General features: G+C 34.1%; 1 protein-coding gene across 2 annotated transcripts in view; it reads right to left on the bottom strand.

Annotated features, from left to right (window-relative positions):
• Positions 1–19,136, bottom strand: part of Adad1 (adenosine deaminase domain containing 1) — a 38,133-nt gene extending 18,997 nt beyond the window's left edge. For both annotated transcript variants that reach the window (XR_010051440.1, XM_063260737.1), the window contains exons 1-9: positions 18,925–19,136; positions 18,409–18,588; positions 17,338–17,526; positions 15,028–15,195; positions 10,544–10,612; positions 7,480–7,605; positions 3,454–3,577; positions 1,614–1,784; positions 501–730 (exon numbers count right to left, since the gene is read on the bottom strand). Coding sequence is in view for 1 of the 2 variants with exons in the window: in XM_063260737.1 (XP_063116807.1) it covers positions 501–730; positions 1,614–1,784; positions 3,454–3,577; positions 7,480–7,605; positions 10,544–10,612; positions 15,028–15,195; positions 17,338–17,526; positions 18,409–18,588; positions 18,925–19,039 (1,372 nt within the window). In the remaining variant the exon portion in view is untranslated. The remainder of the gene's footprint in view (positions 1–500; positions 731–1,613; positions 1,785–3,453; positions 3,578–7,479; positions 7,606–10,543; positions 10,613–15,027; positions 15,196–17,337; positions 17,527–18,408; positions 18,589–18,924) is intronic.
• Positions 19,137–27,921: the final 8,785 nt, after the last annotated feature.

Below are 27,921 nucleotides of genomic sequence, written 5' to 3'. Positions count from 1 at the left end.
CAAATATAAATTCATCATTCTTAAATATATTAATGAAAGACATAAATTAGTAATTTATGTATTTATTTTGCATTCTAGCTACTTCATATTCAATGGGCCAATTATAAGGAAAAAATAAGGATAGGAAAGAACCAAAATAGGCTTTTAATATTTTCCATACTTCAAAGATGAATAAATACAGTATAGACAAGCTTCTGGATTTAGTAAGTTTAAGAAACCAACTTCATCCCAAAGAAAGTGGAGGGAGTAATAGATACTATGCAAACAAAAGTTCAATACAGAATATGTCTAATTGGTTAAGCTGAAATATTAATTCTTCACCCCTTGGTAAAATGACAAAAGTCATATATGTGTGATTACAAGTTACCACAAAACAAACAGTTCAGCCAAAAAGTGGATTGGTGTTTTGACCTTACAGTTTCACGTATGCAAAACTAATTCCAAACTGATAGTATGAGAATTTACTGAAAGGGGCCAGGAGGTGCTGAAATCCCACTTACCAACAAGTATATTACTGATATAAACTGGCTGTATAAAGTGACTCAGCAATGCTCCCTGTACACCAAGAATCTCCCATCTTGTTAACTTGTCACTTGAAGACATACTGTTCACTCTATTAACAACGTCTGCAGGAGAGTAAACAGTTAGATAAATTTTGCCTCCAACAGCCACATGGAGACTCAGTTCTTCATTGGCTTCAAATGCAGATACAGAATTTGGGTTAAGACGCCTAGAGAAAGAAAAAAAGTTTCTGCTGTTAAAAAAATATAATTGACAATACACATACCTACTATCATTCTCAACAATGTTTAGTTTCTTGGTATAATATATATTTAATTCTAGTAACACAGATGCAAACACAAAGCCAAGGAGGATAAATTGATTATGCCATATATTGACAAAAAACAGAAAGCAATCATATTTAGAACTCTAGCACAGATAATTTCATTATTTTACCACTGTTTATGTGTCTTAAAAATCAAATGAATATTCATTTTGTCCTTATCATAACTTGTAAATTATTTCTCTTCTCTGTGAAAATTTTTAAAACTACAAAATGAAATGGAAAAAAGAAAAAAGTTAATTTTTATTTAATATTTACTTCATAAAATGTTAAAATAATAAAATCCAAAATTATCTTTATTGAAATTTCTCTGTATGGAAAATGGCTTTTTGAAAATATTATTAGGTTTTAATCAAAATAGTGCTCATAGTTTTCTCTAAATGATCAGACTTGAGGTGAATTTTACTTTCTTTTTTGTGCTTGTCTGTATTGTTTAAATTTTATACTACATGATACTATTTATTTTTCTAGACAATGAACGTAAATATGAATAGTGCATACAGTAATACTTTCCTAAAGTTGGGAAGTCTAAAAGTATAAAAGACAAAATGCGCAGTATCATAGAAAAAAAACTGGTATAATACATGGGATTTTTAAGAACTCATAGATCACACTGGGTAGAGCACAAGCAGAAATGATCTGTGGTGCCCTACAGGCTGAAAAGAGAATTTTGATACATATAAATTGTTTGTTCTATCTGCTATAGAGATTCAGAATATATACAATGACAAACTTGTTGCCTTTGAAAAAAACCTTCTGTAATACTTACAACTGTGACTTAATCTGGGCTGATCCTTTAGGTAATTGGTTCATATAGAGGTAAATGTTGATATCTTGTTTCAAAGTAAGGAGATCAGAAGCTGGTTCTGTACAAAATATTGATTTTTCCATCATGATAGGATTTTTGCTATAGAAGAGTAGAAGCTGTCTATAAAAGTACCTAAAATAAATATAACACACTTAATAAAACCTATTCAAATGTATCTTAATGAGCATCATATCCATGTTTCACGAACAATGTCTATGTACATGAAAAAAATTTAACATGGATGAGAACAATCATAAAATGATACAGATTTAATGAGTAATGAAATTTTTCAAGAAGTCCTCAACTGGAGGCCAGTTTGTCCTTAAGACCTGTTTTAAGATACCACTGCTTGACTGCTACTCCACTTTTATTTCATATTTGAGTCTGACTCACATCCCACAAAAGATCCATTTTTCTGCTGGTTCATTCTTTCTTCCTCAGGTACTCCCAGCCAACCAGATGGAAAGCCAACTTTTGCCTTAATTTAATGCCGCCTCCTCCTCATCTAATCAAATAAATAGTCACTAATAGTTCAGCAACAATCTCATCATCATCATCAACAGTAGCTCCTGTTTCTTAGTGGTTTTATGCATGGAAACAATACAAAAAACACAAACTATTAAGAACTGAAGCAGAGCTCTTAAAAGAGTACAATTAATCAATTCAGGAACAAGTACTGCTTTGCTCACTTAAAGAAAACATGACTTTAAAATGTACTCTGTTCACTCTGAACAACAAAAACATGTAATAAATTAAGTACCAATATATAAATGTATTAAACATTGGAAGAAATAAACAGTGCATCGAGGAGGTAGATTTAAAGAGGTCAAATAATTTCAACAGTATGAAGGAAGACAGGAATAAAATGAATACATGTACAGATTCCTCCACCAACTTTTTTTAAGGTTACCTTTATTATGAGCGATAACTCTCACATTTTTCATATAGAATGTCAAAATTTATTTTTAAATGCTCCAACAAAGAAAATATTAACAACAAAAAGGGGCAGTACAGAGATTTAAAAAAAGAGTAGAATGCTGGTACCTGTTGAAGCTGGATGATGAAATTTATTATCTAATTCCAATTTGCATTTGAAAATTTCTATAAGAAGTATGATAAAAAGGTCAATGGCTTACCAGAATCAAAAGCAAATGGAGAGGTAACATTCACTTCCCACAGTTTTTATTTTCATCTTATGGAGGAACTACCAGAGATTGTCAAAGAGTAACACTCCTATTTTTTCCCAACTATTATTAATTCCTCTTGCAAAAGGAAGAGTGACTGAAGAGCTTTGAGAAAGTAACTAAGTATGTTTACTTTATCCCTGTCTTTTCTCTTTGATTTTGTCAGACTGAAAAATACGTTATTGATACTCTGTTATATAAGAAACCAAACCCATGGACATTGCAAATGGAAACACTGTTTCCAATACTGTCCTTGGATAACTATGTCTAATTCAGAAGTGAAATTCTTGATGCAAATATAAAGCTATATTTTCCAATAACATTAGCCAGTTAAATAAAGATGGTATGTATGTCTTGAGTAAAACTGTAGGACTTTTGAAGTTAGTTTACAAGCAGTTAATAATGGAAGGCATTACTATTCACACACTAGACGCTGCAGTTACCACAATGTTTCCAAAGGTAACATGAAAATAATTGGATGATTTGGATAAGTAAGAGACTACGATACCAGTTCAAGGAATAGTAAATTTCCATTTGTAAATTACGCCATTTATAAGCAGTTATGTTGGGTTGGAGGCATTATTATGTGGTAGTATTAAATACATTTGTTTCCCTACCTAAGGAGGGACCTTCTTGCAGTTACAACACCATGAGTGTCATGTAACACTCTTCCATTTGGCTTAATGCACTGGCTGCAATTGTATTCACCTGTGCCCACAGCTACAACTTCATGATGTCCAGCTGGGGGAAAAAAAAAAGTTAAGTTGTAGTAAGTTGTTATAACCCTCTTTTCTTATGTTTTAACCCCTCTATTCCATAATTTTTAATTAGGTGACACATCTTGACCAAAAAGAAAAATAATTCCACAACTTCAGATAAATTATTTTAAGAACTAAATTTTAAAAGTAGAATCTCAATTTAAAAAGCAAGCTATCTTACATACTGGTGCTTTATCTAAATTTTAGCACAATCAACAGAATCATCACATATCCTTGACTTTTAAATACATAACTATTCTTACACATCTAGATTTATCTGACCTTCTAAGAGATTTCATTAAGACAATCAGGAATCTTCTAGCAGGAGAGACAGAAAAAAAAGACTCAACGGCTAGCCCAGCATAGTGGTGCATGCCTAGAATTCTAGCACTCAGGAGGCTGAGGCAGAAGGACTGCCATGAACTCGAGGCCAGCTGGAGCTACATAGGGAGACTCTGTCTCAAAAAACAAAACTAAAGAAACAAAATGAAAACAAAAACTATTCAAACCCTACATTCTGATAAGTGCTTTGAGAAAAACAATTATGGAACTGATGCGAAGAATGAAAACAAAGGGACTGGGGATTTAGCTCAGCGGCATAAGCACCTGCCTTGCAAGCAGGCAGTCATGAGTTTGATCCCTGGTACCAATAAAAACGAAAAAAAGACAAAAAATAAAAAATAAAAAAAAAGAATGGAAACAAGTTACTTCATATACATTAGTTCTAAAAATTTTTCCTAATAAGTTGAAATTTAAATTGCAGTGTGAGGTATGAGCAGCAAAAAGAATTTAAGCTGCAAATGTGAGCAGGGAATAGCATGAGAAATAAGGGAAAGAGTGTTCTAGTCAAAAGAAACAGCAGAAGGAGAGCAAAAAGAGAAACCAGGTGCTTCATTAAATGAAATAAAACAAATGGTTTAAGATGAGGTTAAAGAAAGAGAATTATATATCCAGACTAGGAGTTTGTGGATTTTAATCAAGCACTATGGGAAAGCTATTGCAGGTAAGGGAGTAAAAGCCAGTTAAAATTACATTTCGGAGTCAACGTAAAGTAAAGCAAAGTATAACAAAGTAAAACAACAACAGAATGAAAAGTAAAACAACAACAGAATGAAAAAGTAACTAATGGAATGGGATAAATTTATTAGCAAACCTTTAATGAGTTTGATACCCTACAACTTAAAAGTATGAGAAATATTAAAAATGGCCAAAGGAAAATACAAAGATAACTTGCAAGTAGAAACACATAGGGCATAGTTGAAAAGGTGTTCATCATCACTCATCATCAGAGAAATACAAATCAAAACTATACTCAAGAGGCTGACGCAAGAGGATTACAAGTTTGAACCCAGCCTGTGTGACTCAGTGATAACAGTGAGACTCTATCACAAAATAAAAAATAAAATCCTGAAGATATAGCTCAGTGCAGACTGATTTTAATCTTCAGTATTACAAAAAGAAAAATTAAACTGATATACATGTAGACATATATCCACTTATATACATACTTACACATACACATTCATAAATAACCCACATTACATATAGATATGCATATAATGGCGTGCTCTTCAGACTTTAACAAGGAAATCATGCCATCTTCTACAACATGAATAAACATGAATGATTATATGCTAAATGCAATAAGCCAGATGTATAAAGACAAATATTGCATGACCATATTATACACAGAATATAAAGATCAAATGCAGATTAAAAGAAGGGAGTAGTTAAGAAGTTGGAAAAATGGGAAGATGATTAAAGGGATTACACTTACAGTTACATAATGAGCAAGTTCTGGAGTCCTTACGTACAACTTTGTGACTACAGTTAATAATCTAAGGTTTTAATAAAATTCCTGGCCAATATTGTGAAGGGGAGGAAAGGGTAGGGTAGGTAGACTAGAAAGAGTATTGATGTGGTACAAGAAGACATAGTAAAACTTATTTTTCTGGAAACTTGAGTAAATAGAGAACACAATCCACTCACTAGATTTTACACCATGCAGTTGGTAGTGCTGACAATAGTAGTTTCTAAGAAGTAGATGAGAAAACTAAACTGGAATAAAGAGGGGACACAGACTGTAAACAATTTCTTGATGTCATCTGGTCACTAAATCAAGTAAACAATAACTATAAATTTACAATGGAGGGTACCAAGAGTTTAAAGGAAGTTTGTTTTTATTTGTAGGAGAGAAGTTTAGGAAGCTAGGCTTTACAGGCTACTAGAAAGATGATAGCAAATAAATATTTTCAGGGACATCTGAGCACAGATTCAGATTTCATTCCTATTATAGGGATGTGGGCTTGAGAATTCTGAATCTGACTCAATAACCAGGTGTCTAAACCTTTAAGTAGAATAATACAATGTCAGTGTAAGTTGTGGAATTAAACAGTGATGTCATCAGCTCTGAGTTTTAAGGGGAAATATAGCAAGAACTCAGCTTTCTCAACTGTTATTTGATTTCCAGTGCTTCAGCAGGATACTTAAGTTTAGTAGTACAGGTAAAAGAAGGAATTATTCATCAGGATGTGAGAGGGAATGGAATCTAAACTTAAGTGAAAGAATTAATTTGTAAAGGCAGATCCTCCATTGTTACAGTAGAGAATAAGAATACAAATGCAAGAAAAAGATTTGCTGGCTAGACAGAGAGAGAGAAAGGCATTTAGACTTGACAGCTTATCGACTCAATTAAAAATTATGAGGTAAGGTAACAAGAGCTAATAATATATTTTAAATATTTATGGATTGTATGTTACTCCAGGAATGTTCACATAATTTCACCTAAGGCTTCCGACCCCACATTTATGCTCACAATTTATAAAACAACATGCATTATTCTTAGTCATATTCATCTTCACCTAACTTCAAACCAGCTTCCAGAATCTCTATATATATATCAATGCTACTCAATGTAAACTTTAAATCATAATATTACTTTTACTTATCTTTTATCATCTATCATTCATTTTCACCTTCATTTTATCATACCAATTTTTTTTTTAAAAATAGAACTTTTTTCCTTTCTGTTTATGTCCATCTAAAGTCTATTAGCAGTCCATCAAAACTGCCTAAATGTGATTTTCTAATTTGGTTTCAGCTCCTATAATCTTCAGATAAATATCTGCTATCAAATGTTATACCTTAATCAGGACAAGCATAATTTATTAAACTTTTACTAAACTCCATGTATTGTGCTAATTACTTTGTTAGTTTGCTACATTTAATTCTGTAAACACCATGACATAGAGCTTATTGTTTCTATTATCTGTAGTTTTAGAAACGGAGATGAAAACTGAAGCACAGACACACTGAGTACATAAATAGCCCAAGTAATTTAAAATGCAGAGCTGTCTGATGCTCATGGTCCAACAATTACAACACATTGCCTTTCCTGTTTGAAATCTTTCAGATTATTATCAATCTTATTAAACCTAACTTTTGACCGGCTGTTAAGGGACTTTTTAGTCTGCTACTGTCTTATCAATCAGTATTCTCATTGCTCCTGCAAATATACTACTGTGTACTAGTAATAAATTCATCTCAATATTCCAAAATTAGTTTTATCCTACTCTCTTATCATATGCATCCCTCTCTCCAAAAACATTTTCCCTTTCTCTATATAGCAAAGCTTTAACAATACTTAAAATTTCAGCTTAAGTCTCATCTGTTTCAGAAGATCTAAATCCTATTAGTTTTCTGCTATCTGTAAATTTTTATGCATGTTTGTGTTAAAAATGTTAATCATCTGCTAGAAAAATGTCACTTCAAATCAGTACATCAATGTCAACAAAGGCAAAGACAGTTAACAAAAATATTACAAAAATATAATTCAAATTAAGATTCTAGTCTTTGTACCAACACATCCCAAATATTTGAACTTACCTCTTTCAACAACAAAAGCAGCCAATGAATTGCTACATTTCAGATATTGTGACTGACTAGCAATTAGTTGATTAAATGTTTCTTTAACAATCTGTGAGATCTTGGAATACTGAGTATGTCTCCCATCTAGAAAAAAAATTTTAAAAACCAGTATGAATTTGAAGAACTCTGAGATTTTCCATTGATGTCTTATTATTAAAAACTTACCATAAATTAGTTAATGATTTATAGGGAAATGTAAGCAAATTGTTAATTTATTTCATAATGAGTTTATTCAGTTTTAAAGTATTCAGGTAAAAGAATACAAGCTATTGAGTTTCTTTGATAATTTATGTAATCAATCCTTAATATAGTATTTCTCAAGTTTGGCTATAAACTATCAAGGGTTCTTCATGTTTTATGGTGAATGCTGGAGGTCTACAAGTGGTTCAGAGTCAATTTAAGGAAAAAAGAAAATAATTTGCTCTCATATAGTACATACATTTGAAATGTATAATTATAATTTTTTGCAGAAATTCTTTTTACTTGCTTAATAATTATAACCTAACAGTCACACTAAAGACAAAATACAAAATTAGAAGTTTCAACTAACACTTTGCTAATTGGATACAATTTATTTTTACCCCATTTACATGTTTATGTTTATATTAAACTTGCATTTTTAAAATATTAGTACTCTGTGATTAAACAGGTAAATTCATATTTTCCAAAAAGTCACAAAATTAATCAAAAATGAAGCTCTGAGAGATGGCAGAATGAAATAATGGCTGTGTTTATTACCAAAATTCATGATATAGGAGAAGCACTGTAGCTTGAATTAGTGCTTTCCTTTTTAAATTTAACTATTCTTTTTTAAAAAAAAAAAAATGAACACATTTACAAATTTCCCTCTCTAGAGGAAAACTACTATTGTAAATTTATTATAGGTATTTTGAGAAACTATAAGCAATACATTATTTTAATAAACAAAAACTGGGGCATGCTATATCTCAGTGTTTGCATTTATTTGGTCTTGAACATCAAAAACAGACATTAGTACTATTTCATTCTTTTTAAAGTTTCCACAGGTTGAATGTATTATGAATTACTTATTTAATCATGGGGTAAATAATTAGCAATTAGTTTGTGTTTTAATATAGAACAGGAAAGTATTCTGCAAGCATTCTATATGCAAGAAAATGTTTTACTGTACACTGGAAATATCATTAAGATATTTGGGAATCAATAATATACAAATAGGGGATGGGACTGTAGCAAGGTAGACAGCTCATCTAGTATGTGTAAAGCTCTGGTTTGATCCCCCAGAAACCCCAAAAAATACAGAAAAAGAAAGCTAGCATACCAATATACCTCTTTATCATAATTTAATATTTAAAGAAATAATAAATATTGTGCATGTAATTAAAACAAATAGTTAATAAATCTGTTCTTAATGTGTGTGAAGGACTAAGCAGATAATACAACATTGGTTTCCCTATTCATGTTCACTAATTGTTAATAGAATACTCTCATGAATTATTGGGAATGAAGATGAGACAAAAATAAAACACAAATAATGCCAGTTAACATTATTTAGATAATAAGTTATTAATTGCATGTGATACTCGGTAACTCAATTCAGATCACTAAAAACTTAACAGATATTCAGAGTGAAAATGTTATTTTTAGTGAAGACACAGCCCAGTTAGAAGTAAATGGCAAAGCAGATGGTCTATGAAACAAATACGCCTATCTATAACTTGGCCAAAAGGAAGCATCCAGACTTCTGTGGTCCCAAGTTCATTTTTCTTCAAAAATTTTAATACTAAACTTTTAGTTTAACCATTAAGTTTGAAGGATAATCTCTATTCTCCTTATCTGACATCTGACTCTTCAGTAGAGCCTTTTAAAATGGACTCAAATCTTGTACTTTTTAAAAAATTCTTCTTCACCAATTAATGTTTTTTTTCCTTAGGGTAACAGCAATCTATACTATTTTCCAATCCTTGGAATTCAACATCATTAGTCAGTAAAAATGTCCAAAGAGACTGAATGGAAAGACAAGAGCCTCTTCCTATATTAAGACATCATTTCTGTTTATTGATCCCTTGGGGCTGTTCTGTTCATTAATTCTTATGACTGTTAGGTCAAATGGTTATATCTAACTACGGGCAGATTCTGTCTTTTGAATGTGCATATTTTCCATGGTCTGGTCCATTAGGTCCATGTAGGCATGGAAATATACAGGGCCTTTTTCTTTGTCTCAGAAAGATAACAGAAGACCTAGAATAGGCACAAATTTTTCAAACCCTAACCTGCAGGCCTGGAAAATAAAAAGGAAGAAAAGGCTCTTCTTTATTTTTCTTTTACAAGTACTCTAAAGTATGAGGTGTTTCTAATACATTGTTGATGTAGAAATTAAGAATAATTTTCTGCATTTCACAAAATTAATAGCTCAATGGGAAAAGGATATAACTACCAAACAATGTTGAATGAAGAGACTAATAAAATATGAAAGTTACTATTTGATGAGCATGTGCTATGTTGACAGTCATTGATACATATAAATAGTTTACAAGCACAAATTCATTTAATCTCCAAAAAACTCTATAATGGACTTCATGAAATGGTCATTTTACAAATGAGGCAATTAAAATATACAGGGGAGCAAGTGGTCCTACACCATTAACTAGTAATACGAACTGGAAGTTTACCTTTCTTGGGTTTGAGCAGATAATAACTGCCAAAGGAACAAAGATAGATTATTTGAAATGAATCTGTCCAATAACTATGAAGCATCAGGAAACAAGACCACAAAAGCAAAGAATTCTCATAAAAGCAGTTGAAATTTATGAAAGCTTATGAAATTGAAGAAGCACCATATTTTAAGCAAAAACTCCTTCCTTTAACCTTTCTTCTCCATTCTTTTATTTTTTTTTTTAGCAAAGCAAAAATTTTCCTCTTTCTGAGTATGAAAAATTTGGATAATAAAGCATCAGTGTAGACCTTCATACTTATGCATATTTTAATTACACTTTTAACTGGATTAATTATCTAAGAACTTAAATTTCTAGGACTTTCTTACCATAATGTACTTTTGAAACATATGTTGGTTCAGGTGTAGCAACGGGTTCTGCAGGAATAGGAGGAGGACCTGTAAACAACAACAAACATTAGGAAACATGAAACTTTACATACAAAGAGCTGGTTCTTTATTATTATAACAATAAACCAAGAATGACTTTTTCTGTGTATTTTTGCCAACTCTAAATCATCAAACTCTTTTAGCTCAGTGTTGCTTTCTCCTTAGGGTCTAGTACTACGTACTCAGCACTCATAACTTAAAAGAGAGGTTTATTTTGGCTCGTGGGAGTTTTGAGGATTCAGTTCACAGTCAGCAAGCTCCAAAGCAGAAACAGAATGGTAAAAGGTCCGGACAGAAGAAATGCAGATCAATTAATGGCAGCCAGGAAGCAGAGTAAAGGGAGGAATTGGAAGGTGACACACCTTCTAACAGCACACTGTCAGTGTTATAATTCCAACCGGGACCCAACTAATAATAACATATTTATCTACTAAACTCAATTAACGAAAAAATCCACTAATGAGTATAATGCCTCCATAATCCAATCATCTTCAAAGCACATGAAACTTTTGGGTCACATTTTAAATGTAAAGCATAACATTCTTCACCCCAAAAGACTCATGTTCATCTCATTATACAAAACCAATTTAGTTCATCTCTAAACATCGAAGTATAAAAACAGTGCTGCTGGGGCTAGGGATTTAGGTCAGCGGCATAAGCCCTGGCCTTGCAAGCGCGTGGTCGTAAATTCAATCCCTGGTACCGATGATTAAAAAAAAAAAAAAAAAAAAAAAAATTACTCTCAACAAAAACAGTACTGCTAAAACATTCAAGTCCAAAGTCTACTTTAGGGAAATACTTAGCTGTGAGCCCCTATAAAAAACAAAAAGAAAGTTAAATACTTCCAAGATAAACGGCACAAAAAGGGAGGAATAACAAAAGAGAAAGGACCAATGCAAGACCAAAATTCAGCAGGGTAAACAATAAATTCTGTAATTTTCAGACTAGCTGTGGCAAGATGTGAGCTCCATAGGCCCCAGCCCTGTGGCTCTGTTGGATGCCACTCTCATGTCCTCTCTCTCTTGTGCTGGCTCTGCTCAAAATCTGCAGCTCTTCTCAGTAGACTATCCATATTCCTGGCATTTTTAACTTCTTGGATTCTCTGCTACACTTTCGGCTTCACTCTCACATCTCCCCCGACTACCCTCTCAGGGGCACACTGCCTGGCCTCCTAGGCCTTCTGAAATTTAGATAAAAGCCTCTCTGAACCCTTAACACTTGCATTCTGTATACTCATAAAGCCTGTTATCAGTGGCAAGGTCTGTAAATTAGTGAGAGCAGTAGCTGGACAACATGCGATCAGGGCTACCGTGGTTTCTGAGTGCCTGGATGGTTGAACTCTGGAAAAAGCTTTCTGAGACAACCTTGAATGAGCTGAGCATCCTAGGGCTCTCTTTTCAAAGCAAATTACTTATACTTTTGTTATCTTTTAGTCTGTGATGGGTGGTCTTGCTGAGATGCATTTGGTCATCTTTCCTACTGTCCTGATGCAAAGTACTTGGTTTCTTTTTAATGCTAAACTTTTTAGCATGCTCTCCTTTGCCTCAACTCTATAGACACTTCCTTTCTGGTGAAACTGCAAATTTTTCATAGAAGCATTTTGCTTCTGATTTTCACCATAGATCTTGATAAAAGTGGCCAGCACTATCCATGCCATGGCCTGGGTATTGGCTTGCTTTTGAAAGTTTCTATGCCAGATTAACTAGACCATGCTTAATACCAGCTTCCTGCAAAAACTCAAGACATGAGCTAAATGAAGACAAATTTTCTGCCAGGGTATAATACATTTGGTTTTCAGGCTAAATGCCAAAGAATTTTTGTTTGCTGTTTAAACTTCTTAGGACTGGCCTTCACTGTTTGCATATCTGAGCTTGGTAGCAGATTTGAATTTGATTCTCCCACCAAGCTCAGTTTATAGTATCCTAGGACTTTTCTAGCTGGCATCTCTAAACTGTTCTAATCTCCTCTCATGAAATGCTATCAAATATTTCTGAACCATGTGGTCAGACACAGTCATAGCAACAAACTCATTTCTCTAGTCACAACTTAAATGAGTGGTTTGTTTTAGCTCATCTATTCAGCCCGTGATCATCTGGGTCTAAGGCAGAAAGAGTTAAGACAGAAAGAAAGATCGTGGGTAGAGGACAGTTACAAATCCCATGTCAGCCAGGAAGCAAAGAGAGAAGGGAGGAAAAAGTTACACCCTTCTAGTTCATACCCCAAGTGACTTGCCTTTTCCAACAGGCCCCATCTGAAGAACAGTAAATCTTTAACTGTTTAGAACAAAGGGAAAAGAAACTGTTGCACATTACAGGGGAAAGGATGACCTTATACTATTTGTAGGCTCTGTACTGTCAGAAAATATATCAGTCAAGAACTTGTTATTGTAGTTAAGGCACCACTGGCACTTTTTTGAAAAAACAATAATGAATATAAAAGTGGTAGCTGCAGAAATGCTACCTTACTTTTCACAAACAAGAGAAAACACAGATGTTTAGAAATTAAATTTTGTCAAGTTCCAAGCAAAACATTTGCTAACCCTATATTAAACATTTTTAAAATCCTCAGGGGAAAAGCATTTTAAAAAATCCAATTACCAATATTCACTTCTGGTAATTACAGTAGATGCTCAAGAAGTTCTGTGCATATACTTTAACTAGATTTCAAAAAGTATTTTAACTTGTAGAGAATATAAGACAGGTCTATAAAAAAATCTGAGGAAATAGCTAGTCCATAAGCTCCAGATAGGGAGGAACTGTTCACTCACAGCATGATATAGCCCCTAAAACTGAATAATTGAAAAAGAATCTAAAACTTGGGAAAGATAGCAAAATTATTAGATGATAAAAAGTAGGACTCAAAATTATATTGGAAAGATGAGCCTCCAAGTTAGTCATCACTTTCCAAATATTTAGAAGAAAAAGGTCAAATAAAATACCCACATAACAAAAAAGAAAAATGAAAAAGAAAGCATGTAACAAGACATCAGATGATTAAGACAATAAATGCAAATGATAAACTTCCACATTAAAATATTCTTTGATTATATAAAAGACTAATACTTATAGGAAACGTTTTCAAAAATCAAAACAGGACAGTTATTGGATAAATACAATAACCAAAGAAGTTTCATTAGTATTAGAAAAAGACATATAAAGCTGGAGCAAAGGAATAATTTTATATTGAATTTTTAAAAGTATGTTTTATAATAAAAGTAAAACAACTGCACTTATACTCTCTGTAAGTCAAATACTTTTAAGAAACCAATCAAAGCATTACAATACATTAAAGATAAAAATGGCAATTTTAGTCCCTACCCTTTGAAGACATTTACTAATTATACCTGGTCCTAAAATATTAATAATGCTTAAAAAATTGGTAGATGAAAAATAACATGAAAACTAGTAAAATACACTAAATTAAATCCAAAATAAGACAATTTAAAAAACAATGAGAAAAACTATGAAATTATAAATTGTGGCAAAATGTCATTTTAACTAAATTTAAGCAGTAACTTTAATTAAATAGTAACAAAACAAAAATATTTAAAATAAAATTTCAACTAAAGAAAGTACATGCAGACTTTAAGCACTAGGAAAGAAATGAAAACAAGGATGAAGTTAAAGGGCTAAAAACAATTCAGAAGGAGACTAGGGGGAAGATTTGTATTTAAAATGATGAATTTACAGTCACTGCTCAACATCAAATTTAAATATTTTCTTTTAAAAATGTTGCTTCATCCACAGGTAAACCATAATGTTAAAAACTGCCAGTGTATATGTTAACATATTCTTGAAATTAATTTTTAATAATAGCAGCCATCATTTGATTTTATCTTATTCACCAGACACTGATTAAGGACTTTGTATGTATTATTGATTTAATCCTAAGGACAGCCATAGATCATACTAGTTACTATCATTGTCCCCATTTTACAAGTGAAACAGGAGTAAGGGACAAACCACATGTCTGCCAGGGTAAATATTTTAATGTTAGCTCTTAGATTCTAGGGTTTACATTCTCAAGTTTTTTTATAGTAACCTTGGTCATCATTTTTCAACCAACTGCTATTTACTAAATTTAATAAAGACATATTTTACAAATATTGCCTATAAATTTAATCCTTAGTAGTAAAATATGTAAGGTTATGTGCTTAATAACAATTTAATGACAGAAAAAACACCTGAACTTACTAATAATCTGACAAATTATCAGTTTAGTAATATGATTTTATCTTCTGATACTAAAATATGCAAGAGGATTTTAACTTCTACTAAGTAGTACATCAACAGAGAAAATGAAAGAAATTATTCAACTCCTATAACTTTTATCTTACAGTTGCCAAATGACTTTACTAACATAAGTCATCTGATTCCTTTTGGAAAATAATACATTTTCAATACTTTTTAATTAAGAATATTTACCTGATTGTTCTAAAAGTCTTGGTTCAGGCTCATCCAATTGTAGAAGCTCATCAAGAGCTAATTTCGCTGCATTGGATCTAGACTCCTTTTTATTTTGTCCCAGTCCAGTCTTATATTGAATGCCATCCACCACAGCACAGAAAGCAAAATATGACCCCATCACATTACCTTGAAAAAGAATTGAAAATGACTGCTACAATAATTCACAGTATATTTTTATAAAAAATGTATATAGGAAAACATTCCAGTACAAAAATTATGGAAAACAATTTATTATAAAATACCAGGCTCTCAGTAGGGCCAACCGGGGCTGAAATCAAAACTGGATAGGGCCCTGACCTAGTTCTGAGGATTCAGGTTTTTAGACTGGGTCCAGAGTCAGAATGAGCAACAAAATACTGCATGGACTGGACCATATGTGGGACGACAGTAAGTTTCTAACATAATGGTTGACACTTAATCTGTTCAACAACCAATAAGAGGTAAAATGAGGAGACTTTTGGTAACATTTCTCTTTTTTAAAACTTCAGGACAAATAAAGTTAAATTTCTCTCATCTCTAGATTCCTCTAACAAAAATTACAGAACATAAGAGATTCCTTTGAAAAATCCATGTACTAATCAGGGCATTAAGATAAACAAGTACATCCACTATAGTTTAGGGAGGACAAAGGGGGAACCTACAAAGAAAGCAAAATATACACAACAATAAAAAGGAATTAAACTGAAAGTCTATCTTCTAAAGTTACTTTCAAATATTTTTGGAAAAAATGAAATGGAATAATCTAAATTTATCAGTTAAAGATTTTTCTGATTCAAGTTTTGTTTATTGGTATATGGACTTATAGCCTAAGTCTCCACATTTTGGTTATGGATAACTAAATACAAAGTCACCATGCATAAACCCTACCATCTTATTTTCTCACATACCTAATCATTAAAAAAAATACACCTAAGTTTTTTTCAGAAATTCTTGTCTATACCTGGGTAAATGTAAACTGCTTTCCTCCTATCATCTAAGACCTCAGTTTCCTAGAATCCTTCATGATTTAATAAGCCAAAGGGCATTTTGTATATTTAATAAATGACCCAGATGATTCTTATGTAGGAGATATTACACATATTTGTTGATAAGTATTGGTTTCAATCAGTTTTAACCAGGATTCTCTAACTTTAATATGATTCTATATCACATGTAGAACTTGTTCATAATATTGATATCCAGGCTCAATACCCAACCTTCAGAATCATGCTTTGAATATAAAATGAATGCCTTTAATAATCCATGAGCCATATTGTTGAATGATGTTTCCTCAGAGCAGTAAAAATTTTCCTCCATATTTTTTTTCTTTTATAGGGACCAATAGCTTACATTTTCCTGGGGCAGTCTGAGAATAATACAGGAAAATAAACAAATTTCTTAGAGATTAGGCCCATCTTTTATATTAAAAAAGCTACCTTTTATACTTATTTTTTGTCAATTGTTAAATTTCCTAGTATTTTATTCAAAGCAACAGTCTGAAAATTGATATCACCAGGATACTAAAATCAATAGCTCTACATTCTGCAAAGATTCTAGCTTTGAGTTCATATTGGCAAAAATTAGCATGGAAAAATGAAAGAAATCAAACTTCTTGCTGGTACATACACACAGCAAGATTTTTTAAAGACTTATTTTGTGTCTCATAGCTTTAAACTGTCAATGTCTCTTAAAAGCATTCATTCTTTTATTACACTTTGCTAAAATTGTTCTTAATTACTTGCCATAACATGAAGAGATCAGAAGCTGCTTCACATATTTTACTTATGTATATTTCTGTAGCCTTCCATGGGTACAAAGTTTAAAGGAGCATGGTAGAAATTGTAACAGACAAGTCTATAAACAGTAGCAACTATGTAAGTGCTTTTTCCACATCAAATCCTTACATTTCAAGGGCCATTATTTAACTGTTTTTCCTTAGGGATCATAATCACAGAACCCTCTTAAGATCATCTTAGTTCAAAGACTTAATACTACTAGTAAAGTATGCTTTATGTGCGCAAACTATTTATACCCCCAAATAATATAAGAGACTGACTTCATTTTGGCTACCCACACACAAAAATTACTATTTCATGACTATAAAACATTTTATATACTGTATTTCCAGAGGCTCAAAAAGCCTAAAGCAGAAACATAAAAGTTTAAGTCAAAAATAGTATTTCTCTATTAGTCCATGCAATAACCAAAGGTAACACCACTTAAGTGTTCTGCTTAAAATAGAAAAATATTTTCTAGTACTATTATACCAATCCAAAAATTTGTACTTGCCTGTTGTGACAGTTTCCTTAAGGTCAAGCTGAACCCGCTGCATTTGTGCAAATTGGTGCAAGGCTGACACAGGGTTTATCTCTCCACGTTTGTATTTCATTATAAATTCCCTAGGTATTTTTTTTGGAGGAAGGACAGGATTTGAAATAGTTGAAAGATTTTTGGAAAGCAATGGTTCTGGAAAATTACCTAAAAATAAATGTTTACATTGTCAATTTGGTTAAAAAAAAAATAAAAGCACTAAATCCTTAAAAATGGAATAAGGGCTGAGGATTTAGCTCAGCGGCACAAGCGCCTGCCTGCCAAGAGCAAGGTTGTGAGTTCAATTCCCAGTACAAAAAAAAAAAAAAAAAAAAAAAAAAGAATGCAAGATCAATATAAAAAAAGTGGAAGATAAACTTAGTCATATGTATTTTTCATAAATTTCTACTGAATGATTTCGGCACACATAACAGGCACAATCTATTATTGTACCTATTACTCATCATACTAAAGCTATTTTCTAAAGAAGCAATACCATTATTACATCACTAATGATATCAAAGAATCATGGAATTTTAGCAATATCAAAGTCTCTACAGATGGTATTATAAAGGCCAAGAACAGAGAAAAACCCTGTTAACACTGAAATCTGGTTTACAACTCCCATCCACTATTTTATACTGCCACCCATAGTCAGGCACTACAAATTATTTGATCTGCATAAAGTTCCACCGAATTCTTCAAGCACATGTGTCCTTACTTTCTGTTTAACACGGAGTTAAAGGTGCCTGGAATACAAATTTATGTAACTCCAGTTATTTCTCTGAGGCCTTACATCAAAAAATATAAAACATACTTGAAGCCTTCAGCAGCAAAAGTAGAAATGAATTATGTGAGCAGCTAGGGTAGGAATTCTCAGGTTCCCCTTCAGTGCTGGGAGTCAGATCCTCTCCAGGTATGAAGTAGCCTCAGGGAAATGTGGATACAGTGTATCTGGGAAACATTTAATCCTGGGGCTCAAAAGTATACACTGGCCGTCTCAGAATCCAGAAGCAGTCAGGCGCTACTACAAATGAAAGGAAAGCATACCTGTCACTTGTGTGACCTTGGAGGCCATGTTTAGCAGGCTGCCACCCTCAGAGGAATATCCTGCAGGAAGAGTCACCGTCTGGACCACTGGCTGAACGGGCAAGTTCTTTTTCAACATCTGAGCAAAGCTGGGGACCCTGGACCTCTGAAACCAGTCGCTGCTGTCACAAGTTTTCTCACCTACAGATCGTTATAAAATTGTTGAAAAATGAAAACAAAAATATTCTGGAAAAATAAAACGAGCCTAAACTCCAATTTTCCTTTACACACAGACACGCGCAAAGCTAGAGGCCAAGTCCCTCTAATTGATTTCATGATTGTTTTGTGAATTTTAATAGATACTGAACTCTTCTGAAGTCATTTCACTAACTCTACTACAAGGAGGGTAAGAAAGGGCAACTGTCCGGGGAAACAATTCTACTCAGGGATCACCTGAGAAATCATTTTAGCAGGGCCAAGGAAAAAAATACCACAGCATATGTTGGCCTCCCAAATTCTAGCGCAGCTCCTACTCACTGAGGCTGTCCTTCTCGCCTTCTTCTGGGGAGGGCCCCGCCAATAGGCGGGTGCTGGTCAAGGGCAGGCCAAGCCTCAGGCTACGGGTTCGCCGGCTGCCGCCCGCTGCCGCCATTTCTGTCCAGCGTCAACCTCTCTTCTCAGGCTGGAACACGCGGCTCAGCGCGTCTTTTAAACAGCGTCCCTGAGAGGCCCACCCCCGGCGTCTGCTGTGTCCAATCACCAACGGTCTCCCTGGCCCGAGCCCCGCCCTTGCTCCTGCGCAGTAAACATAGGCGCAGTTCCTTACTCAAGGAAGGCGCTAAAACTGGTGTCGATTTGAGGCCTCAATGATATAGTCGAGGCCAGAGGAAGCAGGGCTGCTCTGGCAGCTGAAGAAGTCTGGTAAAACTCAGTTGGGCCTCTCAGCTACTTGAACATGCTGCCAGCCATTGTCACAGAGCAACATGTGGATGGTTATCTGGCGCTCAGTTTTCTGTAGGGCGACCTTACACAGGTGTTTGGAGCTACCTCAGGGTTCTTGTGACAGGAGTTTCAAGCACACCCTTCACTTTACCCCTGAATACAACCCGAGAAAATGCCCATGGACAAAGCCTGACCTAAGTAACCTTCCTATGAAAACACATAGATTTGCAGAAGTTTGGTTCCAGGGGTCAAGGAGATTATTTAAGAACACAAGATGGCCACTGAGAGCAAATGACCGTAATATCTGTGTAACAAGTCCAATGTGACTGTTTTTAATTCTTTGCATTCCTAAACGTTGAAAGTGTACCTAATAGAACCTTTTAAACATTGTTTAAAATATTTTTAATCACTGAGCAAGTTTTACTTTGTAACCAAGAAGGATTTCGAGGAATTGAACATTTATAACAAAGTTTCAGTGACCATCTACTTTTTTATATAGACATGGCTTTGTAAAAGTTAAACCTATTTTTAAAAAGAAGGAAAGAAAAAGACAAAAATTAATGGCTTATTGTAGCAAGAGGTAACTCTATCCATAAATACATGGTGCAATTAAAAAAACAAAAAAGAAAAAAGAACCCAGACTTATCCCTCTTATTAAGCAATGCATTTTTAATCTAATGATTATAAAGATGTGTTGATTGTGTTGTTTTGACCAAGTTTCCATTAATAACTGTATTGATAACTCGATCTACATTTTTTCTTAGCATTTAGAGACGATTACAGGAAATGAAAAAATTTTAATGATTTCAAGATATATAAGACAGTAAAACTTCAGTACAAAATGTAATTTCATTAGGAACAAATCTGAAGGCAGAGAAAGAATAGAACTAGAAGCTCATGCAGTAAAAAAAAATGAAGTAAAAGCTCCTGTTTCATCCTAGAGTTTCACTCACTAATTTTAACATTCATCTTTGGTGTCTATTGAAGCTGTAATTATGTTTCTGTTCCCCTCATTCCTTCTACAATTATTACTTAGAATTCTTTAAGAAATATTCAGTTCCTTTACAATTATTTATCTATTTGAAAATGAAGTCACAGAAATTTGTTTTATTGAGTATAATCCAACACAATGATTTATTTTGCTGTTCGAATTATCCAACTTTCATCACTGGTAGGCTATTCACCATTGGGAGGCTGCTGTGTCCTTTTGAAAAAAAATTTTTTTAAAGGATTTCTTTACTTTCTGGTACTATAAGACACTTGACTTTTTGCCTCCTAGACCTCAAATTGGTCAAGAAGTTCTTATTACTTTAACTGAAGAACAGAATTCAAAGACTCAAGCCTGGGCTCTGGGTGTTTTTGTTTCTTGATTTTTTTGTCCAGAGGACACCTACAAAAATGTGTTTATGTATATTAACTCATATTATATATAGATTAATCTCTATTTCTGTATCTGTCTACATAAAATGAATTTGTACTTATCCTTTTAATTGTAATCCAGTATCACAGCATTTATTTAGCTTTTCTTCTTGCTTCTGTTTTAACAATGGGAAATCTGGCAATATCTAAAAATTTGTTAGAGTATATAGTACTTGCACATTTGTTACTCTATACCAATATAAGAAAAAGATTTACTGTTTTTTTAATCTTCCTTCATAACATGTAGTCAAAATTCTTTTTGCCAAGGTCACTTTGGTTATTCATAGTTCTATGGGTTTTGAAAACTACAAAGAATTATGTCTCTAACACTACAGTACCAAACAGGACAGTTTCACCACCCTAAAATTTGTCTCCCTTGGCCCTTTGTTAGTCAACATATTTCCTGACTTCTGGCAACCATTGATCAAATTTTTCTTTCTCCAGAATTTCCTAAAAGTGGAAATTACTGAATAATAATTTTGATGTAGCTTCTTTCCTTTAGTTAAATGCATAAAAGATTCATCTGTGGTCTTGGATAAATGTTGTTGGGTAAATGAATGGCATATGTTCCTTGGTAGGTATTCCATAACATCACTATTTATATGTTCAGTTGTTAGAGGACCTCTTGGTTGTTTCCAGTTTTCACAGTTATGAATATAGCTACGTTAAGCATTTAGGTACATAGATTTTCAATTCATTTGGTTAAGTGCTTAGGAGTGGGATTTCTGGGTCACACTGTAAATGTATATTTAACTTTTTTTTTTTTTTTGTCTTTTTGAGACAGGGTCTCATTATGTAGGTCAGGCTGGGCTTGGGCTCACTTTATAGCCCAGGCTGGTCTTGAATTTGCAATGATCCTCCTGCCTCAGCCTTCCAAGTGCTGGAATTACAGGTGTGTGCCACCACGCCTGGCTATGTATATTTAACTTTATAAAAAAAACTGCCAAACTTTTCTAAAGTGAATATAGCATTTTTACATTCCCATAAGCAATAAAGAATTCTTATTGCTAAGCATAATCACTGGCACTTGGTATTGCTAATTTTTAATTTTATTTTAATTATAAGTACCTAAGTGTTTCAATATGCATTTTTTCTAATATTTAGTGATGATGACCAACATTTAATATATCTTTGCCATCCAAAAATCTTTCCATAGTGCCACTTTAAGGCTATTGTTCTTTCTTATTGACTGTTTACTTATTGTTGGGTTTCAAGAATATTTTATATTCTCTGTATAAACTTTAAAATACGTTCTTTTGGTCTGTAGCTTGAACATTAAACTTTTAGCAAATTGCTTTCTTGTGCAGCTGCCTAAGTCCCAACATGGCCGAGTCTAGGGTACCTAGATTAGAATAGATAGAATAGAATTTTAAATTTTGACAAAATCTAGTTTATTATTTTCTTTTATAGATCAAGCTTTTGCCAGTATACCTAAAAACTCATCATCAAACCCAAGTTCACACATTTTTCACATTAGTTGTTTGATCTATTTTCCTTTTTGAGATACTTTTTGTGTAAGACATGAGGGGAGTTTTTGTGTGTGTGTGTGCGCGTGCGTGCGCGTATGTGTGTGTGGTGAGTGTGTAGATGTATATCCTATTGAATTGCTTTATCCCTTTGTGAAAAATCAATCAACAGCTTTTAAGTGCAGGCCATACCTTAATACAGTTAGAACTTCCAATATGATGTCATATAGGAGTGATGAAGCAGAACCTCCTTACCCTGTCCCAGACTTCAGAAGGAAAGCATTCATTCTTTCACTATTAAGTACTACGCTGTTTAGAAACTCTAAATTTCTCACAGATAGCCCATATTAGGTGAAGGAAGTTCTTTCTAATTTTGTGAAGATTTTTATCATGACATTAATGAGAATAACAAGCATAATAACTATAAAAGATAATAACTGTAAATCAGGAAGTATTCCACAGTTTTTACTTAACATGATGGTTTTCCTAGTTTATTTAATCTTTTTGACATTCCTCGAATATGGAGCCAGGTTTCTGGTGGTATCATACTTGGTCACAAGTGGTTCTGCTCTTCTACAGCTATGGTGCTGGGCCTAGTGAGTATTCCGAGCCTTCTCTTCCTCTTGAGGGAATGGAACTTTTTTCCTTTACTTCTGCTACAGTGGGTTTTCACCAGTTGCCACATCTAACAGTGGAGTTTCCCTTTCTTCTATACAATTAAAGCTTTTATTTCTTAGAGGTTAGCAGTGTGGTATAAAAATAGTTAATATTTAAATTAAAAATATAGTGACAGCCACACTGCCATTAGTCCCCTTCAAAATACTCCTTAATTCAAACACATTTCATTGGCTACATGAGACCCATTTGGGGCTTAGGTGGCTGCACAAGAAAGCAATTTGCCCGCCCTCTTGGTAAGCGCCCCTGGGGCGGCAGGGAGGAGAACCAGTCTGCTGTTCCCATGGGCCTACTGGCACAGGCTGAGAATCAAACATCCTCCCCTCCCCCCCATCAGCAAATGGGGACAGAGTTCTGAGCATCTCTTGGGAGCATCACCATATGCAATATAGCAAATAAGGGGGCTTTCCTTCTATGTTCTGTTTGAAGGCAAAGGTTACTTTCACTGTTATATTTTGTAATGATTATTTTGCTCTATTCAATATTGTCCTTCAACTGGTTTTACAATGTTCTGTTATTAGTCTGATTTCGCTATACCTAATTGACTGGACAACTATTGTGAAGATAGCGAGATGTACTGTAATACCTATTACTACCATCCCAGTATCCTGCTTTGAAGTTCTGTCCCAATATCACTACATTGTCTCTATTGATTTGTTCTGTCTTGTTCTGTTATAGTTTTACCACATTCAAAATAAAATTTAAAAAATTAAAAAAAAAATAAACCTAAACATATTTCATTGATCTTGCTATTTTCTGAAGCAGTTTTGGAAGTGATTCTTTGTGTTTTTACTTGAGCAGTCTTGGCTGCCTCAATGTCCTGGAATGGATTTATAACATTTACCTTACATGTCATTTTGGTTTTGAGGAGGACTCATAAGTTCCACGGTGCCAGATCTGGTGAATGATATACATGAGGATACACTGTCATGTTTTTATGAGCCTGTCCTCCCATTGGATAGCACTCAGCTGCAACATTTACTGTATTTTTTGTTCACTACTTGTAAAGACAATCAGGAAAAACAACTTCCAGAAATGTTTCAGGAAGTGGCAAATATGACAGGATAAGTGTGTTCAAAGTGAGGGGGAATATTTTGATGGGAATTAATGATGGTATATCTTTTATTGTAACATTTTAAAAAAAATTAAACCTTTAAATTATTTAAACCATATATTTTGATCACATCTCATATTTTAACTCTTATTAATGTCTTAGGAGACACTTATTCATGAATAGTATGGCAAGTATTAAAATTCAGTTCTGCAATCAAGTCAAACATTTTCCTCCAAACAGATGTGCAAGTCAGGCATGATTGCAGTATTTGTAATTCCAGCTACTTGAGAGGCTAAGACATGAGGATTGCTTGACTCCAGAAGTTCAAGGTTAGCTTGGCAATGCAGTGAGGCTCCTAACACAAACAAACAAACAGAACAAGAAAACTCAAAAGCATTTGTGCAGCAGGATGATGAACATTTGGAGATGAGCCTTTATGATATAAAGGAAATTCTGAGGACTTTTAGAAGATAAAGCATTGAACTTCACCAAATATTTTAAGGGTAATTGCTATACTGTTTTGCAAAGTACTAAAGAAATGCATACACATAAGGTAGCTATGATTAAATAACCTTGATGACACTGAGGATGCCAGCTTATATTTCCAAGTGAGATGGGCTATCACGGGAGAGTGAAAAGAACTAAAATAATGAAAATCACGTAAAGTATATGGCAGATGTGATACTAGAAGTGCATTATGTATTAAAAATAATGTTGTTTGGCATACCAATAAGAAAAACTTAGGATAGACAGAAAATCCTTTAAATAAAAAAATCTTCACTAATACCGTGTATTTAAAATCTGATTTCTTAGTACCTCTACCGGTTTTACTGGAACAGCCTCCTAATTGGTTTCCTATGGCAGTTTGTTCTCCTCCTTGTTCTCCTGTTTGTGTTCCTTACTCTAGCCACAGGAGCTCTTTTCACCTGTTATGAAACCCTCCCATGGTGTCCGTATTCTTGTAGTGGCCTATGAGCTCCTACATGCTCTGCCCCGTCCTTCTCGATTTCAAATTGCTACCACTTCCTGCTTACTGTGCTCCAGTGAGGTGGCCTTTTTATTGTTAATAAAACATGGCAGACTGGCACTTACCTGGACCTCTTCCCTTCTGAATGCTAAAAACGCCCCTTCGTGAATCCTTTTACTTTCAGGAACTCTTCTCTGCTCAGATGCTCCTTCCCAAGAAAGGGCCTCCCTATGAAGTACACATGCACAAGCGTATCTCCTCACAAATCACTCTTTACAAACCTGCCTCGTCTCTTTCTGCTTCACATTTCTTGTCACTACCTTCTCAGTTACTTTTCTCTTGTTGCTGTGATAAAATACCTGATACTCAAAATGAAACAAAGAAAGGTTTATTTAGTTCACTGTTTGTGGAGGTTTCAGTCCATAATCAGCTGGCTCCAAGTAAGGGTGGCATGGCACCAGGACAACACCTCAAGGCAGCAGCCGGCAGCCAACAGCCAACAAAAACGGCCAGATCAAAAAAGGGGAGAACAAGTCTCTTTTCTTCCCTAATATGTATGCAGGCCATCTCTTGCCCTCACAGGGAGATGTAGCACTCACAAAGTCCGTGCTGTCCTCTTGCACAGGATGAGGATATTTTACAAAATAAGGATCCTGGCTCCCTGATGAGTCTCTTAGTTAAACTCCCAAACTTCTCAAGTTGACAAAATGTATCAACCATAATATCACCTCACTTTACATTTTGGGTTTATTCAATATCTGTACAGACTATGTAGTTGCATACATAATCTTTTATCTATTTTGTTTGCCTTGCTTTCCCATAAAAATAAATTGAAGGGATAAGGATGAATATAATCAATACCCATTCAACAATAGTAGATACTCATTAAATATCTATATAGTCAGTCACCAGGCTGTAAGTGAGAGTATGAGGATTAAAACAGTCTTGATTTTGGAGATTACAGTACCAGAAGGAATAAATATTATGGTTAATAAACAGATTGTTGATTGGGACAAAATATTTACTGGCTCATACGTTCTCCCTCCTGACACACACGCACTATGTCAAATACCCAGTGGCCTTGTCCACTTTCCTTCAGCCACAATTCACATGTTAAATTCAGCATATAAAGACAGACAAGGTAAGATGATATTTTGAGATGATTTTTAAAAATATGATTACAATTTTCACATAGGAAATCTTAAAATTTAGGTGAGATTTGGCCCATTTAGGATCTGAGGCAGATAATGTATGGTTTGCATTAGAATCTCCAATGCTTTATAGTGTGAGAAAAAAATTCAAAAGTTTAAAGTTAAGGTGTGTCCATGTAATTTAAATGATTTGTATTTCAAGGCTATGGTAAATATTATATATTTTAGTACACTACCTCATATGTATACTTATAAATCACTACAGACAGTTGGTTGCCTATTGGAATGTATAATAGGTTTTAAGTACTTGTTTCTGCATATTTCTGACTACTAATATAAATTTAACCAAACATCAAATGGTCCAAACTATACTACGTGATTTACAGGACATTTTGGCAACAGCTGAACTCTTGTACTCTCCTCATACTTGACGGTACTCTTTCTTATCACTTGGCAAGCAGAACTATAGGAAATTTGCCATGACAATTTATTCTCCAACTCAGTACAGGTACAAAACTCCTTGTGTAAGGTTGTCAACAGGGACTATAAAGGAGAAAGTGGTCTGAAATCCAGTTCCACTCTGCTAACCAAGTCATATGCCTGGGGACTTCCTTAATCTGAGGTATGAGTACTCTTCCTAATTTCTAATCTAGTCATGGTTTATGTCTGTGGCCCCCAGGCCTCACGCATTTACACTGTGCATTTGTGTCTAATGCTTGGATTGATGGTGTCAGTGCTCCACCCACATAGGGGTGGAGCCAGGATGTAATGTAATGGCAGGCAGAAGGTGTGTCTTGCTCTTTTTGCCAGTTCCTGCTTGCTGCTTGCAGCTGCCATGAACTGCGGCCCCGCCATGCCAGCCTGCCTTAGAGCCAACTGAGTGTGGACTGAAACCTCCAAAAACTGTAAGAAATAAACCTTTCCTTTAGCAACTTTGGGCTTCAGGTATTTTGTCTCAGCGAGGAGTAAAAAGTAACTAAGACACTAGTTAATATAAATTTTTTGGCCATACCCAACAATTACCCAGGACTTTTTCTCTCTCCCAATCCATCAGCTTGTTCTACTGGGTTTCCCCACAACAAGCCCTGAATAAGTCCATTTCTTCACACTTGCACTGTGTCTTCCCTAATCCAAGCAGTTATTACCTTTTTCTAGTACTTATACAATTGTTTTTCAGGGTTTTGGGAGTTAAGGTTAGTCTTTTAATTTGGGGACATCTAAGCATTTACTCAGCCAATCATTAATTCATCCAACAAATTCACTGAATACTATGAGTCGCTCTTGTAGCCATTAGGGATATACAATCATGAAGAAAAAAAATCCTCATTGTCATGGAACTTACATTGGAGTGTGAGAAACAGATAATGAAAACATAAGTAACATTTTATGACATGTTAAGAAGAACCACTATAAAGAAATAGAAGAGCAGAAAAGGTGCAGTTTATAATATTTACAGGCAAGAAGACTGGTATAAGTATAGGATCCTAAGAGCTGAGAAGGCTGCTGCTAAAGATTGGGGAAAAAAACTAAACTTGGTTGAGTTACCTGGCCCTCTGTGCCTCAGTTTCTTCATCTTCAAAGTAAGTATAATGATATCCACTGCTGATAGTTTTCTGGGAGGAATATACTGATAAACAGTATTACTAACAGTAGTATAATAGTATGTTATTCAGTAAATGCTTGGTTAACATTATTTTCACATACAAGTAAGTACTTAAAATTGTTAAAGTAACCTTTAAACATTTGTCACAGAATTTAATGTAGCAAAATTCCATGACGAAAGTGAAGACAGTTGCAAAATCCTCATTTTTGCAGGTAGTTACAAGGAAGCTGTAAGAAGTTAAGATTTACCTCTTGAGA

The sequence above is a fragment of the Cavia porcellus genome, unplaced genomic scaffold, assembly GCF_034190915.1.
Source record: "Cavia porcellus strain 051 isolate PalLab524CR breed Dunkin Hartley unplaced genomic scaffold, mCavPor4.1 scaffold_14, whole genome shotgun sequence".
Taxonomy (NCBI): Eukaryota; Metazoa; Chordata; class Mammalia; order Rodentia; family Caviidae; genus Cavia; species Cavia porcellus.
Note: the sequence above shows the minus strand (reverse complement) of the source record. Positions and strands in the feature narration are given on the sequence as shown.